Source organism: Lepisosteus platostomus, chromosome 28 (genome assembly GCF_059453375.1).
Source record: "Lepisosteus platostomus isolate fLepPlt1 chromosome 28, fLepPlt1.hap1, whole genome shotgun sequence".
Lineage (NCBI taxonomy): Eukaryota > Metazoa > Chordata > Actinopteri > Semionotiformes > Lepisosteidae > Lepisosteus > Lepisosteus platostomus.
In genome coordinates this window covers 6,199,719-6,218,648 of record NC_142638.1, presented here as the reverse complement: position 1 = coordinate 6,218,648, position 18,930 = coordinate 6,199,719, and the positions used below count along the sequence as shown (strand labels likewise).

General features: G+C 47.5%; 1 protein-coding gene across 4 annotated transcripts in view; it reads right to left on the bottom strand.

Annotated features, from left to right (window-relative positions):
- The window catches only part of cacnb1 (calcium voltage-gated channel auxiliary subunit beta 1), a 58,383-nt gene that overhangs the window by 11,476 nt on the left and 27,977 nt on the right, over positions 1 to 18,930 (bottom strand). For 3 of the 4 annotated variants that reach the window (XM_088623123.1, XM_088623125.1, XM_088623126.1), the window contains 10 exons: positions 18,222 to 18,344; positions 16,862 to 16,998; positions 16,183 to 16,259; positions 13,918 to 14,078; positions 11,202 to 11,282; positions 10,646 to 10,704; positions 9,771 to 9,880; positions 3,098 to 3,249; positions 1,557 to 1,652; positions 461 to 646 (listed from right to left, as the gene is read on the bottom strand). In XM_088623123.1, coding sequence (XP_088479249.1) covers positions 461 to 646; positions 1,557 to 1,652; positions 3,098 to 3,249; positions 9,771 to 9,880; positions 10,646 to 10,704; positions 11,202 to 11,282; positions 13,918 to 14,078; positions 16,183 to 16,259; positions 16,862 to 16,998; positions 18,222 to 18,344 — 1,182 coding nt within the window. Of the gene's footprint in view, positions 1 to 460; positions 647 to 1,556; positions 1,653 to 3,097; positions 3,250 to 9,770; positions 9,881 to 10,645; positions 10,705 to 11,201; positions 11,283 to 12,880; positions 12,910 to 13,917; positions 14,079 to 16,182; positions 16,260 to 16,861; positions 16,999 to 18,221; positions 18,345 to 18,930 lie in introns of all 4 variants that reach the window. The other variant, XM_088623124.1, reaches the window with a different exon arrangement.

Genomic DNA, 18,930 nt, shown 5'->3' with positions numbered 1-18,930 from the left:
GTATGCCAGTGTGAGTGTGTGTGCGTGCATGTGAGTGTGTGAGTGTGTGCCAGTGTGAGTGCGTGTGTGTGCCAGTGTGAGTGCGTGTGTGTGCCAGTGTGAGTGCGTGTGTGTGCCAGTGTGAGTGTGAGTGTGAGCCAGTGTGAGTGTGTGTGTGAGCCAGTGTGAGTGTGTGAGCCCCACCGTCTTCGCCCTGAGAGCTGCGTGGGGAGCATGGAGGCCAGACAGCCTCGGTGTGGAGAGGTCCCAGTCCTTTCTCTTGCCCTAGCTGCACCGACTCTTCTCTATACCGAGCCGTGTGCACCTCCCCCCGTTCACTGCAGGTCGGGGGTGGGGGGAGAGCCCAGGAGCCCCGCTGTTCCATCCCCCCCCCCATCTAGAGGGCGTGCTCCTCCTCCCGGGCCTCGTCCTGGCCCCCCCACAGCCCCAGGTTGCGGCGCAGCGAGGTCAGCACCTGTACCTGCAGGTTGGAGACGGGGGCAGGAGAGGCGGCCAGGGCGGCGGTGGCCATGGTGCGGTTCAGCAGGGGGTGGGGGGGGTTGCTGCTGGGGGGGTGCGTGGCCTTCCAGTACGCCTCCAGGTAGTCGGCCAGGTGCTCGCAGGCGTCTTCCAGCTGGTTCTCGTCCAGGATGATGTCGAAGAGCTCCTGGAACATTCAGCAGGGGTTAGAGAAAGGAGGGGGGAGTGAGGGATTCGGTTTAGCCATGGTGAGCATCCAGCGCTCCCACAGGCCATGACTGACTGTGTTTCAAAACATGACTCAAAAAAAGAGACAATTAAATAGACAAGCGAAAATTGCTAAGTGACTCATGGGATTGACAGAAGGCTTCTTTTGTGGGCTCTGGTGAGTTCTGCCTTCCCTTTCCTAGCTTTTTAAGTTTATTTTGTGTTGGCGTTGCTCCCGAACAGGCAGGCAGCCTCCTGCGACCCGCCCACGCGTCAGAGTCACTCGTCTTCCGACGCCCTGCAGGCCCCCCCGGCGCCTTGGGAGACGCCCAGTGCCATGTGGAGGAGCAGTGCTTCCCTCGCTGCCAGCCCCGCCAGGCCTGCCGGCGCCCAGGAAGGTGTTTCGCTCGGAGCCGAGAAAGCCCAGGGTGACTAATCCGAACGGTGCCCCCTGGCAGAGCTCTGCCAATGGTTACGCCACCTCCTGGGGAATCCAGGTCAGGCCTAAACACAAGCCCAGGGCTGTACTCCCAGCTCCCCCCACTCCACAAAGCTCAGCCTTCACTCGGAGCGAGAGTCTTAACGGGCTGTGCCACTCAGCAGCCGCCGAATTTTTGATTTTCGACAATCTGGCAAACCGTCTTTTCACTGAGGGGATAGATGGCGGTGGTGGAGGGAGTCATAATCTCCGTGGTGCTCAAAGTTCTCTTTTCTGAGTACAAAGCGCCGAGACAGCAGGAATGCCACGATGGCAAGAAATCTATTTTCAGAACAGCTGCTTTCGACAGCTGCCAGGTCAGCCTCTCTGAGCACCTCTGAGACGGGAGAGCCAGGAGACGGACCGCGAGTCAGAAGGAGGGACTTGAAAGAAGCAGGGGGTCAGTACTTACAGGAGGGCACTGGGCCAGCTTGTCTGCCGCCACCATCTGCACATTGAGGTGTTTGGCCTGGGATTTGCCTCGGGATTTGATGAGCCTCTGCAGCACCTGCAGTGAGAGCACAGCGAGCTAAACACCGTCCTCCATTTGAGGCACGGCGGCAAACGGACACCCGGCATGAAGCTGTCCCTTCAGGAGACTCCCACTGAACACAACGTGTACAGCACATCCCCCTTCTGCACCCCAGCGTACAGAACAACCGAACACCACACCGGGTTTTAAAAGTCAAGAAAGCACCGATTATTTCTTCTGTGCCTACACACCCACACTCAGCTCACAAGAGACAGACCAAGCACCCGCACCGAGACAAAGGGGAGGTGCAGGCAGACTCCTTTGAGATGCCCACACACCTGCAGCGCCACCTGGAGGGGAGACCCGTCCCTCCCAGCCAGCAGCGAGTCCAGGCGGGTCCCTTTACTGTACGAGTTCACAGTGCAGATTATTTTACACATGCACAAGTGCAATGAAATGCTTATTTGCTTGCATGCTCCAACTCAAAGACATATTGACCTATGTAAACACAGAACAGCAGCAACAACAACAAAATTAAATAACACTCAACTTAAACAGAACTCAGCAGAAGCAGTGAGCTCTGTACACAAGAGAGCCATGTGTACACCAGACAGCATTGTTTAACAATGCTGCCCCAGAGAAGACATCCCTCCTGCCCTCCTCACATCACTCTCAATGTGGTAATAGGGCTTGTCACATTAGCGTAGCTCCTGCATGACCAGCATTTATTTTAGCATTTTGTTTGTATTTGCAATTTACACATTTGTTGTAGCGTTTGCAGAATTAAACTCTCTTTCTTTCTTTAAAAAAATGTATAACAACAGGAGGAATGCTATGCAGCGTGGTACGTGCACCAGAGAAATTACAGTATATTTCCAGAGCCTCATTAAGCATCTCTGAGACAGGAGAGCAAGGAGATCTACAGTGTGAAACAGAGAAGCCCGTGCCAAAAAAAACAAAGTGGGCACATGTGCACAGCACAACCGAGCACGGCTAAATATACAACTCAAATGTAGAAGCAGTGACTAAGATTTCTGAGCTTTGTCAAAATATACCCCCAGACAAGTGCTGCTGACAAGCGGCATATGCTGCAACACCTGGATGGTTTGGTGCACATGAACAACAGAGGGTCTGTTGTCACTCTCCATGTGCAGGAGTATCTCAGTCTCTCATTCAGTGTGCCAGCTAAACTGTGAGTCAGTCATCATCATGGCTGAATGTCACAGAGACTCCCTTCCTTCCTTTCTTGTCCAGATGGGAAATTTTATTTGCAAATACATACTTTCAGAAATTCTTTGCAGCCCTTAACTTATATTTGTCAAGGGCTTGACACAACATGAAACCCTTGACAAAAAAACCCATAAATGTATAAGATTAAGAAATTAAGTCAGAAGCTTTAAAATAGTTCTCACAGTCTGAGATCGATAGATAAAGCTGGGTGGTCAGCGCGTGAAACGGATACCTAAGACACTCACACCTACCTTGGGGGAGGCGATCTTGATGTAGACGATGATGGGCGCCAGGGAGGTCTTGGCCAGCTGGGAGGGGTGGTTGATGGTGTCGGCGTCCAGGGCGACCAGCTGCAGGGTGCGCGCCAGTTCGAAGATCCGCTCGATCTCGCTCTGCACTTCCGCTGCGGGGGGGACACAGTGGCAGGGTGAGGGCCGGCCCCCGGGCGCGCGGGAGGGGCCGCGCCAGGGGCCTCAGCAGGCTGCGGCCCTGAGCAGGGCTCAGGCAGCGCCGATTCAGTGAAATAAGCAGCACAGCATCGTTAGTTAGGACCGGTGTCAAGAGTCTTGCTGGAATGCACACGACACAGCCACGCTTGAACCCCAGAGGACGATGGGGCCGACTTTCGCCAGTCCTATTGATGCGGGAAGCCTCCAGCTCTTGCCAAAATATGAATGCATTCAAATCTTGACTTAAAACGAGGAGAGGAAAATACCTTTGTTTTTCCTTAAACAAAGGGAGACGCAGTCCGTTGCGTTTTGCGATTTGTGCCGCACCCTAGATGTTGCGCTAACCCCCACAGAACGTGCCCCTGTCTGTGTGAGGAGCGTCTCTGAACCGCAAGACGGTGCAGGCCGTTTTAAAAAGCTGTTGGTCCACTCAGCTTACCACCCGAACCCTCCCTCCGACGCGGGAGGTAGGAGGATTGCGTAGGCTTTCCTCTGCGAGGCACCGGGAATCACAGAGTCGTATCACGGAGGGGGAAGATGTGGCTCACACTGCCCTCTTACAGGTGCCCGGCTAGTGGCACTCAGCCACTGGTGCACCGTGGTTTTGAGTCCCGGTCCCAGTTCACGAATCCTAAGCCTGGAGTTGAAACCGCGACGTCTGGCCAAAGGGTTCGAGCAACTACCTTCACTCCTTGAAGGGCAAACAAATCGCGTCTTGGGGATAATAAAGACTACTCTGCTGGAGCCATTTTGGTGACCCCCGGACTACACACCACAATTCAGCGCACACTGTGTGGGTTTGTGGAGCATGAAACTGTGGAAATGATGCAAATGGCAAAACAGCATTAACAATCATGATCAGCATACCGTCGCATCTTTCAGCATGAGAAATCACGAATGCTGAAATTGGGAAGTGGGGTTCTCTGAAGGCTTGGTTTCAGGCCGGCAAAATACCGAATACTCCAGACTCACTCAGCAGAGTCAGCCCCTGCAGAAGAGGGGCACAACGAGACTTGCTGGCACGCTGCCTCTCCTAAGCATCTGCTGTGCTTGGGCAGGCGTGGAAGGCATTTTCCCCACACAGTTGCACATGCGCATGCTGAGAGCTCAAGAAGCAGCCAGGAACACAATGTGCTCATTCTTCTTCATATTCCCCTTAGACCTTATTCCCAACAGAGCCCCGAAACGTTGTCTCGATCATAAAAAATGAATTACGATCCTTAGCGGGAACAAAACAGGCCTGCAGCCCAAAACCACTCTTATTGTTGTAACGGAAGAGGGCAAAGAGTAGGAAACAGATATTTGGGGATTCGTTATTAATTATTTAAAGGAGTGGCAGGATATCATTTGAGCGTTTTCTGTTCCGTTTAGTTGACAAATGCTTCTCTATCAGAGTTGAAATAGCAGCAGGGGGGAGTCCAGCCAGTCAGGATTAAGAAGAGGCCCGAGGGCTGCCCTCCTGCTTTTAAATTAAATAAGTCAGAGATAACGAAAATTCAATTAGCAGAAGGGAGGCAGGGGCAGATGAATTAAGAAAATGATGAATAAGAAAAGATTAACTAACATAAATGCGGGAGCAGGGGAGGAGGAGTATGCTATGCAATGACATGTTGATATTCATATGCAGAATTACAACGCCAGTTGCTGAATGTAATTCAGTAAGCCTAACCTCTACAGCAACACAATCAGTAAGCTGAAGATGCATCTGACAGGACTGTTTTCCTCAACTTCAAGCTTGAGTCGAGGAGCACAAACTTAACTACTGTACTTCTGTCTCTGAAATATTCTACTCTGAATGTTTCATAAGAAATAATAAGAAAATGAAAATTCAATAAGAATAAGAAAATACAAATAACACTGATGCGTGGACAAACAGCACAAAACGCTGAAATGACAACACAGGAAATGAGTAAAAATAAAGTCAAGTAAAAGTAAAACTGTATATTTAATAGCTAGAATATGAAGTAATTTCTAATTCAAACAGTAAGGTTAAACATATATGAGACTTTGCACCAACAATCCTCAATGCAGAACATGCCCATCGAGGCAACCATTCATGAACACACCAGTTTGTGTGTTTAAAGGGAATTATACGATGATATAGGTGGCCATCCTATAATCTCTTGCATCATCTGGAGGTTTAAGTAAATTGTTCTCCTTCAAGTAATCAAGACTGCCAACCGAGCTGTTCAGTAAACATAAAAACACCCAGCCTCTTTATCAAAACTCCCAATCCCTATTCCGGATGTCCCATCTGTAGAGAGAACATTTTTAACATTGCATATTCGTCTGCAAGGAAATTGTTCCTGAAAAAAACAAAACAAAATGGAAAACCTTCACCATATTTGTAGTCTGTTAAAAAAAAACCTGCTTGATTAATTTGGAAATTTGTCTTCATATCACAGCGAAAAGTTATTTGAATTTCTGCCATTAGAACACATACAATATTCGATCCTGCAATGCCAACAATTTAAATGGGTATTTTAATTATTTATTGCTCAGGACACTTCCTTTAATGAAAGCAGCACAGAATCACTGTGCTTGTTAGGCGTTTTATCTGTGGACAAAAGAGCACGCGCAGGTCCAGTGGACCTCAATGAGCTACTGAATGTGCCCTCTCTCAACAAACAGAGTATTGACAGATGAGTATGACTAGTGGAAAGGGATGCATTATCTCTTTATACAATTGAACTGTTTTCGGTGTTTGGTTTCTTCTAACATCATTTTTGTAGAGCCTCTACCATGTCTTATACTCACGGTATATTTCATTTTACAGCTCGGCTCACACAAAGGAACTTATATTTTTCCTCATTTGAACGAAAAACCAGCTCCCTGCATCTAAAAAAAGCTGTGCTCCCTTCTTTGCAAAGCATCACTAACTTCATTATGCTCCATAACACAGCTGGGATACTTTCAGCTACGCACACTGTATTGCAAAGATAAAAGGTCTTTTTAAGGATTCTGAGAAAAAAGGTCTCTCCTTTTCTAAAGGGCATCAAACTGGAGGCAGACCAATTTCACCTCAAATACATGACAGGTCTCTCAGATCCTGTGCAGATGTGGAAAGGAACCAAACACAAAGGGCTCAGGGCCTAGAGAGCATTCCAGAAGTTCAAACCCCTTGGAAAATCCCAGTTGTTGTTTTTGTAGAGTAGCTTCTGTAAACCATTGTGCATCAGAGTGCAGAGCCTCCCTAGTCCAGCAGAAGTGGACTATATTTTAATGACCTGAACAGCATGACGTGTGCCAGCTGAGGTACAAGATCTTAACTAAACACTTTCAAAAGTACACGGGAAAGTCCAAAGTCAGAAAACTTTAGAAATCTGTGGCTCCCTCACAGCTGAATTATTGAAGGCATTCAGAAGGTTAAGCCATCTCTGGGGAACCTGGGGTCACATGACCAGCTAGCTCTGACTGTATTTCCCAAGCTGTAGTGCCGCGTGCTACTGGGGTGGGGTGGGCAGAAGCTGGCCAGGGTCCTCTCAGGGCATTCTTTCAAGACTATAGCGACTTCAGGCTAGTGAGAGATGTCCCTATTCCTCCAGCTGGCTTCATCCCTGCTGTTGAAGCACCATAGGGCCTGCAGTGCATCAACAGATTGATGGGCTCTGACAGGTGGGCATGGTGAGGTAGTGTGTCTTCAGGGATTGTAGCTGGAAATGTTGAGTCATTAAGAAACAGGGTGTGCCAAACCGGAGGGGGGGAGGGCTTCTGCAGGGAGCAGTGAGAGCTGCACATTTGACTGTGGGAAGAGGTACACACCCCTGCCCTGTGACCTAGGTTGGGTAGCAACAGAATGCAATGAAGGATGAGCTGGTGGAATCAATCGCTCCCAGATTCTGCGCTTTGAATGTGGATGCTGGTATAAATTAATACAGGTCTGTCATAGCAATGGCACCCACAAAGAACATAACACCTAGATTCCTTCAACATGATATATGGTCGCTACCTTCAGATCCACAGGACTTTCAAAAGCTAAGACAGATCCCTGTTTTTTTTTTAAATAAATGTAAAAGCAAATTAAGAGAGAAGCACGACATGGGAGGGATGTTTTTTTTTTAGCTAGAGAGGAGCTCATTTCCTACTGGAGTGAAAAGGATGAATGCTTTGAAATTCATCCTGGATGTGAGGGGTTTTGTTCTTGGAAACCCAAAAAGTCAAGCCCAGAGCAGAGTCACCTTGTGCTGCTCTTTTGTTATTGCAAGCAACAGGCATGTTAGAACTCTTGTACAGGCATCTAGATAGATAGAGAAGACAGGCAGGCAAGCAGACAGACCAACAGGCAGACAGACGGACCGACCAACAGGCTGGTGCAATGAGAGGAGAGGCGCTAGTCTGTATTAATGGAGGATACGTACCCAGTACGTCTGAGTCAGAGAGGGAGGGACAGCGCAGGGTTGGGGGAAAGGAGCAGTGGGGGGGAGGGACAGAATGAGAAAGAGAGAAAAGCCAAGATCAGATTCAGACAGTCAGTCAGGGCAATTCGAAACACCACTCCAAGACCATCAAGGGCGTGGCCTGGCACTGAAACAGCCCTTCAGTGCATCATTGTTCTGTGCTCACGGGACAAGCTAGCAGTCTTTCCAAAAACCCCACCTTCCCTGTAGTAGCATACACCTACAGTACCAGCTGCGCTATCTGCACTACTGCTGTTCATGAAGAAAGCAATACAGTTCACAATTCTCAACCTAGGCTCGGTTTTATTTTTTTGGAAAAGAGTAGTAAAACACAGCTTTCAATTTTAGTAAGCGCACTTTCTTACTGAAATAAAACTGTAACCATGCTCAGATTTTCTCTGAAGATTGTAAAGAACTGTTTATCGAACAAATTCTTTTGAATTAAATAAAACTGAAATAAAACTGTAATCATGCTCAGATTGTCTCTGAAGATTGTAAAGAACTGTTTATTGAACAAATTATTTTGAATGAACCAATTATTTAGAAGAAAGTCTATAAAGATCAAAATTTTGACGAGAGAGTTATTAAAGGGAAACTAAAATAGTCTTGGCAACTTAACGGCAGCATTCTGTACTTCAGGCATGTCAATCCAGTTCTTGGAGAGCCAGAGTGTCTGAAGATTTTCAATTCAATTTAGCTCTTAAGAAGCTAAACCAGCTGGTTACGGGTTTAACTGGCCCAATTTTACAGCTTCTCTCAGCTTTTCAAGTGCTGCTGCTTTAAAGAGACCTGCGGACACACAGGCCCTCCAGGACCACGATTGGACAGTCGTGTCCTACTCCATTCAGAAAGGAGAGTAAGGTAAATGAATTACCATAAGGTAAATTAACAGCCATTGGTGTTTCTATTCATGTAACATGCAAAACTTCTATATATTGAATGAGCAGGCTAATTCTGCTTCAGTTAAAAACAACAGAACAATGATTTTATCATTGATAATTCTTATTCATAAGATGTTAGTCTAGATGGTTATTTCTGGGAACAGCAGAACTCACTACGAAGATTGTTCCTGCCAGTGTAAGAATGGATTCGGTGTGTAGGGCCAGACACTTGTTAGCAAGAGCCATAAATAAGACAGGCAATTCCCACAACTGCCTCTGTACCAGGAGATTCCAATTATCCGGACCATCACTGCAAGCCAATGCCCAAACATACTCTAACCTGTTGATACGTACAACACTGGCAGGCTGACCATTATCAGTGGATGTTTTCTTAATCAATCATGTTTTTCGCATATTGCAGATAGCTCCACATGTTAAATGACTCTCTATTTTGGTCACAACAATTAAAGAAAAATGCCTTAATCTGCTAACTTTGTGGTTCTTCAGCCTGAAGGGGACACTTTTAGCTTCTGTCTGGGTGGCTGCTGCACGGCTGACCAGTTGACAGACACACAAATACGACTTCAGAGTGGCAGGCAAACACAGCAGAGGATCACCACCAGCTAGCAAAGTGGAACATGTGTGGTGTCCTGCGCTGCTGGGGCACGAAGGCGGGGGGGTTCAGGGCTCCTCAGACAGCAGTGAACCCCGTTGATCCAAGGGAGAATCAACTCTGGGTTTCAAGTGGGCGATGTCTCTTCTGCAACAGGTGCAGTGCCCTTGACCCCCTATTACTTGTGAATATCAGCTCACTAATGTCTTTTTATCTGGAGCTTTGGGAGATGCCTATATGCCAGGTAAAATGCACAACCCAGTTTTAGTCTGAACGGAAGAAAATGAACAATTTATACATCTGTAAATCTGCATCACTGTGGACTCCAGTTTAGGGTTGTCCGTTCAGTATGCGCACAGCAGCAGTGTCAGCTGGCATGTGTAGGAACCGGTCTGTACGTCCACAGGCGTGGCTATGAGTGTGAGTGCACACTGGCGGGCGTGCGAGTGTACTGTAGCTGTGCATATGAGAGTGAGTGGACATTGGAGGGCGTGCACGTGTAGCTGTGCATGTGTGTGAGTGTACACCATCAGACGTGCACTTGTGTGAAGGTGAGTGTGCGGGGGGCTTGGGTCCACTCTTACCCAGGCTGGAGCGGGTGCTGGATCGCTCTATGATGGTGTGTTTGCTGGGGTTGTTGAGCACCGAACGCTTTGCCAGCGAGATATCAGCCGTAACCCGAGTAATTGATATTCTGTGAAAACAAAAATAAAAATTATTATTATTGACACCATTATTGCATTGGGATGTTAGGATTCCTTGTCCTGAATCATCCCCATCTCAACTGAGTGAATGATGATTCACCAGTGAGTAAAAATCTCTTATAATTAATCCACACAATTAGTAAACAGAAAAAATTAATGAGCTAACAAAGACTTTCAATGGAAAGTCGGAGCAAGGCAATTAAAAACATTTATTTCAGAAAGACAGCTAGAACAGAACTCTTTGTTCCCACCTGACTATTTAAGAATTGTTAAACACAAGTTGGTCCAAGGAGAAGTACAAACTAAACCAAAGATCTAAGAAAAAGAATTGGCAACAATTTCTGTAGGTGCCGTAAATTTCACATCTCCCTTCATTTGAATGTGGATTAGAACCTTATTATCCAGTCAACCCTATATCATTCTGTCTGGTGTGAATTTTGTGATTCTTTTTTTCCACTGTGAAATAATTAGTCATTAAAATTCACAATCCTTTTTCATTTCTTAATGTCAATGTACCACACTTCATCAATACATCACCCTTCCACTGCTGGTTCACGCAGTTTCTAGACAAATCTGCCTCAATATCAACCATTTCAGTACATATTAGAACCACGAATGTTTAGTTTATTTTCAATGCACTTTTGCAATGCCCTGCCTTACTATTTACTAGGGGTCCCTTCCATTGCCTATTCTGCAGAAAACAGAACCTGGCTTCTGGAAGACAGTTGATTACGTGACTGTAAAAGGTGGCTTACCTGCCATCGAACCTGTGTTTGAGGAAATCAAAGAGAGCCTTCTGCATCATGTCAGTGACCTGTCACAAAACAGGGAGAGAAAGGGAGGCAGTGAGACAGAGAGAGAGGGGGAGCAGGTGATTAGACAGGATGGACAAGCATCTGTTGATTTCAACCACTGATGACAATCTGCCCACTCCCGTTTGAAGGGAGAGAAGCAAAAAGTGGATCTACTGCAAGAGAGAAACCGAGTTAGACCTGCCTAATTTCAATAGTCATATTTCTGCTGCAGTCAAAATACCATAGTAAAACACCAGTTTTCAATCTAAAGGGTTTGTGTTAAATTGTTAAATTAAACCTGTTAACCACCCTAAACACAGGTGCATAACTATGTAAAATACTGTTGTTCACCTTTAAAACAGCTGTTAAAAAGTGAATGCTTTGTGCTGTTTTATATGCAGAAAAATTACCAATGTCACAGCTGAATGGGAAAATCAAACCATGAATCTACAGCGCTAAAGGAAGATAAGATGCTCCTTTTATTTGAGCAATAGAAGGTTGCTCACAGCTCGGTTACCTCATAGCCCTTGAGAGACGGCCCCACCAGAATGATGGGTCTCATGGAAGGTACCACATCGTAGGGGGGTACATGCTCCATCTGCAGCCAGAGAGAGAAGAGGGGTAACAGACAGCAGGGGCAAGTGCTCATTGCTCTGCAGGCAGAACGACAGAGGGTTTCATGGACTTCCCAACGGCTCGGGAGTTTGTTTGCTTACTCAGCATGCCTTGCCCTTTCCTAGCATCTCTACAGCCGAACAAAAAAAACGGCTACGTTTTTTTTCTACCAGCGTGTCTAAGAACTTTACCGCGAACAGCATGGATGTCTGCTTGTCCTGTCTAGCACTCTGGATCGGTGTGTAAAGGCCAATAAGACAGGGCTGCTCGACAGTGCAGTTTCCTGCAAGGGTACGTCTAACTAGCCTGGTGACAGCGGATGGGTGGCCCTAGTGGTTTCACATCACAACACTTTTTACAGCAACATTCCAAGCATTCCCAGAGTGTGCCCCCCCCCACTAGGTTATGGCACTGACTCACAGGCAAATCTTTGCATGCCTTTTGTGCCTGAAAGCATCATGGTCTCATTGTGTATGCAAGGCCAAAGTGTTCTGTATAGTGGTACTCAAGGGGGTATCAAGGTGTACAGAAAGTGGGATGTGAGCACCACAAGTTCCTCTGGGCGCTCCACGTTCGAGTGCGTTAATCAGGGAACGTCGAGGAATTAATAACACACGTTGTGCCTCTGACCGTTTTCAGTATAATTCTGCACTTAGCAATATTTTCAGCCTCAAACGCCACAGACCGCAGGGAAAGTGCTTAAAAAGGTCTGCTGCACATTTTAGCTCCAGGCACTTCAATATCTCCCTGCAGCTCGATCATAGCTCTCAACTGGGGGTGCAGCAACCCACGCCATGTCCTTTACCCTCTAGCAGCTCATCATATCATCTGCAAAACCCAGCCTGGATCCATAACGAGTGAGCATCCGAAATGATTCTAGGAATGGACTATATATGCAGTTTAGCAGTGTCAGGAATACCACATGACACAATAGGCCTTTTAGCCATAAAATGAACTTACCAGTGTGCCAATTGTTAATTACAGACAGAGCAGAGATGCAAGCAAAGTATGAATTAATACGATTCGCCATGCAGCTAAAACGATTTACAGTGTGTAATACCTGGTCATTTTTTTTCAGTCATTTGATTTCACAGCACAGTCTCAAACATCTAAATTTAGTTTTGCATAGCACAGGACTGCTAAGTCTGCCGCTAATGAACCCTGATGTCATGTGCATACACTGCCTGCATTAGCTCTCGAAATCACAGTGACACCGTGACATCCGGAGACACTGCCATCGAAGCTAAACCGTTTAATTGAAATGCAAACATTTCAAAGTGCATTACCAAACGCTGGAGTTATCCTGACATGGCGCTTTTTAAACGGAATTGCAAATCAAAAACAATAAAAGAGAACAAATAGATTTCGAAAAAAGAAATAAATAATCAAAGGAAATCAATAAATCCAGCCAAAAAGAATTTCCCTGGCCTGCCAGAACTCCGGAGGAGTTCAGGTGCAGCTCAGGAGGAGCTCAGGCGAGGCAGCTCCTGGAAGATAAGCTTCCACAGCCCCATACAGAAAGAGACTGAATCACATCTCAACCCCAGAGGCCCAATGAGAGAATAAACACCACAGACTCACCGACTTCTGTTTCTGTTTAGCTGGACCACCTTTCATTCCGCAAACAAAACCCCCAACAAACAAGAAAAAAAAACAAGAACACAGAGCAGGAGTGTTATTGACAGGTCAGGACGGAGATATTGCAAGGGGTGAGCCGGCCACACTGACCTACAGACTGGAGCAGAGCAGAACCCTGCTGTGAGACAGGAAGCGTTGGATTTGATTTTTGCACATTTTGTTGCAACCTTAAGTCACATTGTTATAACCACAGAGTCTTCTTAACGACCACTTTGTCAGAGGCGCTTCATGATACAACGCAAAGACCACCAAGGGAGCATCAAAACCACTTTTAACAATCTTTCAGAAGTACTGAGCCGCATTTAATTTTGTGCAAATAAGCGTGAACATATTTGATCTTGTGTCTGTCTCTGTTGTATCTCAGGTGGAGCGGGCAGCTCCTCAGAGTTCTCCTGGCAGTGCAAATACACGGGTATCTGTGGGAGCTATTTGTAAATCCGTACAGATGCCAGGAGCTTGTTTATAAAACAGGAGCAAGGGCTGTGGGTTTCAGAGACAGCTGGAGGCCTCTTTAAAAAGCACTGCCCGGTTAACCAGCAGACCCACCTGTGTGTTCTGACACGGCCACATTTCCTGCGAGCCCTGCTCCTTCAGGCTTGTAACTCCACAAGCCCAGCAGCAAATTCATTACATGAAACAAAGGGCGCTTCTCCCTAATACTTGACAAGTCCGTCTCGTCCTTTTTTTGCGTTTCCCCTCTGAACTTTGTTTGATGCTACCCAGCAGGCCGTGCGGGTCCTCCTGTGACAGCCAGCTCACCCTTCCCAATACGCACACACAGCTCTAACTGTTACCGTAGCAACCGGAGACAGAGGGGTGAGAGGGTTAGTGAGGGAGCGGGGGGGGGGATTACAGACCAGACGCGGTGGGTTGGCTGGAGGGGGGTTGAGGAGGAGGGGGCGGGGGGTATCTCAGTAGCAGAAGCAGCAGCAGCAGCAGCTCTGGGTCCTAACAGCTGTGCCAACGGCCACCGGTTTTACCTTCTTAAAGAAAGGGATGCGCTTGGCATTAGCCTGGGGGGAGGTGACGCTGCTCACGCTGGTTTTGGGGGAGCGGGAGTCAATCGGGGGCTCGGAAGGCTCCTCTGCATCCAAGTCGAGGGGGTCAACATCAAAACCCACTGTGGATATCTCCACATGAGCTGGGGGAGGAGGGGGCGCAGTGGGGAGCGATGGGGTGGGGGAGAAAGGGGGACACAGAGGGATGGGGGGCGAATCAAAGGGCACAGGAGGAGCAGACAGAGGAAGAGGGTGGGGGAGAGGGGGCAGAGGGGGGAGAAGAGTGAGCTCAGGGAGTGGCGTGGGCCGGGAGACAGGGAGAGAGGGAGAGACAAGGGTCCGGGAAGCAGCAGGGAAAGACACGAGTCAGAGGGGGAAGAGGGGTCGGAGAAGTGAGGATCACGAAGATGGAGAAAACGAGAAAAGAAATAAAAGGCAGTAAAACACAAGTGTTGGAAGTCGAGGAAACATGCCGATGTGCCAGAAAAATGGAAATGAAACCATTAAAAAAACACAAAAGGTCATCGTCGGGTCAAGTCAGGGTGGACAGACACGGGAGAGAAAAATATCAGCATGAGAGATATTTTTTCGGCAGGGTGGCCATAGAGGGAGAGGGGAGGTGTGGGCACAGGGACCAGGGCAAGCTGGTGTTGGGAGGGGGGCTCTTGCTAAGTCAGCAGAGCAAAGAAGATTCGGGATATCTAGAAGAGACATCAGCAGCACACAGGACTAGTACAGTCGTACCCTGTACAGCCACAGTGGATGAAGCCATTAAAAGAAATTCACACGGATCTCTCGCAGTGAGTCCATGCTCACAGTCCGAAGCCGTCACACTGGAGACTGAAGCCACAGGTGAATCTAAAGTCACTGTCACATTTCTCGCAGACCCAACATATCGAACGCATCTGCAATGGCTCAGAGCCCATCGGCTGAGAGGAGCATGGGGCCTTCTGTCTCTCAAGATCCTGCGCGAGCTACAAAGCACGTTTTTGTTCTGCAGGTAGAATATAAACTTTAAAACCACAGATTAAAAAAGCATTCCGGGTGAATAAAAATACAAATTTGTTTTAATGGCTTCCAGTCCTTTAGACACTTTGGGGCCATAACATCTTATTCCAGGGGAATTGCCTAGTTTTTGTTTTTAATAGACACAGGAAAAGGTGACAACTTCCCCTGAAGAGAGATCTCATATAAATTTCTCGTTATTTCCAACTGTTATTTCCTCAGTCAGCTACCGAACTGAACATTCTAAATTTAATTTCTGTCAAAGGCACATGTTAAATATACATCCTGTGTGAATCACATCAGCATCCCTCATACTGGGTGCTCAAGGGCTACAAAGTCTTCTGTTTTTTTTTCTACCTGAACTATAAGTACTGTAAATGCAGTTCTCTTCACTGGAGAAATTCAGCAGAAAATTGGTTTAGGGAGACCTATAAAGCCTGTCGGATTGTAGGCTTTAAGGTCTGGAATTGAGGAAAACTACTCTCAATCTACAGTCTCAGTAAAAATCATTGATACTCAATTTGCTTATTTTCCTTAAATCCATATAACTTACGAGCGAGGTCTCCCAATTCTGCTCATAGGTACCCCCTCCCCGACCTGTTTTTTGTTCCTTAATGGGCCTAACAATAGATTTAACTTGAACTCTTCAGATCTTTTCAGCTTCTAAACAAAGGTTTTGTGCCTCTGGACGAGTGCATTTCTCAAGTGACTGACTGCATGATCTCCAACACTCAAGCAGAACAAAAAACCCAGAAAGGTTCCCGCTTCGGTCCTGAAGAGCCCTGGTCCAGAAAGTCTTACAGGCAACCCTAAATCACCTACTGTGCTTCTAAAGACTGGGAAGCCTTGTAAGTTATTGATTAACCGTGTAATGTGTTCCATTAAGGAAACTCTGCCCCCAAGGGCTAAATTGTTTTCGGATATTTGTTCCAAATGACGTCTAAATTATTTAATTGAAACATTCAACCACGTAACTAAAACTGCTCCGGGTCTTTAGAAATCGATGCTGGTTTTCCTATAAAACCTGATGACGCGGGGCTCTCCAGGACCAGTGGTTGAGACCCCTGGTCTACCTATAACCCTGCAGTAAAACAGTATCCGATCTAAGCAGTTTTGTCAACTTGTGAAGCAGCTTTTCAGTTAAGGGGCTGTGAGTTCATATTTAAAGGAATCGGCTCGAATGAGGGTGCTGCATGTGGGTTTGCTCAAGGTTTCCACTACATATAGATGCGGCAGCTTTACCTGTGGCAGGCGGGGTGGGTCTGCGTGTCCCTGTGGCAACATCCCCCAGGCTGGAGCTGGAGTTCCCTCCAGATTTACTGCAAGAAGAAACTGCAGCAGTCAGGCAAAGCTAGGACCGACCTGGGCGACAGAGGGCACACCACGGGCCCACGGGCGATGCTCAGAGTAACGACAGCCTGGCCAGATGTGCGCAGAGAGGGTCATATTAAACGCCAGAAATGCTGGGGCGAGGCGAAAGGGGAATGAATGCGCAGACGGGGGCAGTATTGCCTAGACCAGTGCACTGTCGCTGAGTTTGTTCTGTTGGCTGCGTCACCAGGGCCTCCGCCAGTTCAACGCCTTACCAGAGATTTGCGATCTTCACCACCCCACCCGAAGACAAGGCCTGTTCACTTTGTGGATGGATCAGAGCGATAGTACAGCCCGGGTTCCATGTGCCCCTTTTCCTGTGCCCTGTGCCCCATGTCCCTTTTTCCTAGTCCTGTGCCTTGTGCCCCTTGACCTGTGCTCCATGCCCCTTGTCCTGTCCCCTCTGTCTCTTGTCCCATGCCCCATGTCCACTGTCCCATGCCCAGTACCCCATGTCCTTTATCCCGTGCCCCGTGTCCTGTTGCCCTCTTCCCATGCCCCATGCCCTTTGTCCCATGCCTCGTGCACCGCCTCCAGCGCGCTGGCACACCTGGAGCTGAGCCGGCTCTGCCTCATCCTCTGCTCCTGCTGCAGGCGCGTGTTCTCCAGCTTGACCGGGCTGGGGATGAAGCCCACCTCGCAGCCCTCCTTCACCAGCCTGCCGATCCACCAGTCGTTGTTGTACTTCTGCAGGAGGAGACAGAAGGAGCTCCAGAAGGTGCTGAGAGCCCCTGCCCCAGTTACAGGCTGGGAGCCTCTGGGGGCTCAACAGCACGGCTTGGCATGAAATTACTGACCAATCTGTGACGAGGCTGTCCTGAATACACAAGTCCCTCAGCATCTTCCTCCAAGCCCGTTGCTTGAGGTCTTTTAACTCAGAGCAAGCCATGTTTCTAAATACCTCAGTATGCTCAGGTGCTGGTTTTGATTTACACCCCATGTTTTTATACTGCTCACTGGTAACAATCCTCAATGGTCGATTTCACTTTAATGACATTTAACTAGAAATGGCAACAGAAACAGATGAGTCCCATGAGCTCACCAGTGGGAACACGGAGCACCACTTCGGTCATGAATCTTTTTGAGTTGTGTCAGTTGCATTTGGCAGCAGTGATCACTTACGGTGACCAATTTGTTAAATAAAACTCCGTAGCTTACAACTTACAGGGTGTACCCTTCTCCCCCTGTTTTTTCGTATTTAAATATAAACTCCTTTGACCTGTAACAGCTCAGTTAAGAACATCTGCTTCGGATGCACCCCCTACTCCCTGCACCCCCTTCTTCTCCATTTCCCACTTGATGCAACAGCAGCTGCTATATTCCTCACCTTACAATAAGATGGACGTTGCTAAAATGGGGTTCAGGGATCTTTGCAGGGAAGCAATTCAGAAATATTCCAGGGAGGTCCCCAAATATTTTGGAAAACATTTCACCCTAAGTCTATCAATAGTTTTCCTCTCTTTAAAGGCGATGAATTTCAAGGAAAGTCAACTATCGTTTCTGGCTTATGAGTACATTAAGTCATAGACCACAATATAATAATGAGGTTTTTTTTTATATAAATGAGAAAAAAAATTACATATCTACTTGAACTTCGAACTGGGGGGGGGGGGGGTTACCTATCCAAAAACACTGCTTCCAAAAGGGGCTCCCCCCATCATAAGAGTCTGGGGTCCTCTATTCCCCATGACCCTATTTGAAACTTGCTTTCTTCGAGACGGGATGAATCTTCATCTAGGCAAGCCTGCTGCTCAGAATTCGGTAACTCAGGCACGTGCGCAGAGTTCAGTGCTCTGTGTTGATCTCGTCTCGTGTAGACGCTGTGTTAAGCTATGATTACGGAGTAGACCCCACCTGGGAGCGCCTGACCGACAAACCAATTATTTGGCCAATGGAAAAGCAGCCCTGACCTCTTTGATATGAAGGAAGTCCTTGGCCTCAAAGGAGATGGCCATTCCTTGGACAGGCACGTCATCGTTGGGGCCAGAGTTGTAGCCCACATTCGTCCTCACAGCAAAGGCCACAGGTTTGGTCTGCAGGGGAGAAACGCACAGAGCAGGAAGCCAAAACCATCAATAGCACAGAGTGGAATAGCACACACTCAGAGCACAATCAGCTGTGAGCTTACGATTTGCTTTTAATATGACTTACTTAGACATGCAGTGTGGCTACAAAGGGCAGGGTCAATTGCATGGTTAATTCTGTTTCTAACATACGTTAAGAGGTTATTAATTGAGCTGTGCACTAATTATATGTATCACGAATGCACTGCAGGAACCTCAGGTTGTGCTTTGGGGATTGCTACACAAGCACTGCATTGTTTAATGTCTGTTTCTGTCCAAACAAGCCATTTGGATACTCCTTAAGACTTTCCCTGCCCAGCCTGCTGGTCAGAAGACCACCCACCTCCAATTCTCCGGGTGATCAAGAGCGCTTTGTAGTGAATCTGATCTACCCGAGTTTTCCAGCACCCTTGCAAGCAGTGAATCACAGACATTCCCAGGGCCGAGCCAAAGAAAAGGGGGGAAGAAAGAGGTCTTGGTGGGAGAGAGTCAGATGTGAGTCTGTGACGCCGTGTTTTAGTAAATGATGCAAGAGACGAGTTTCCATCCGAGTCGG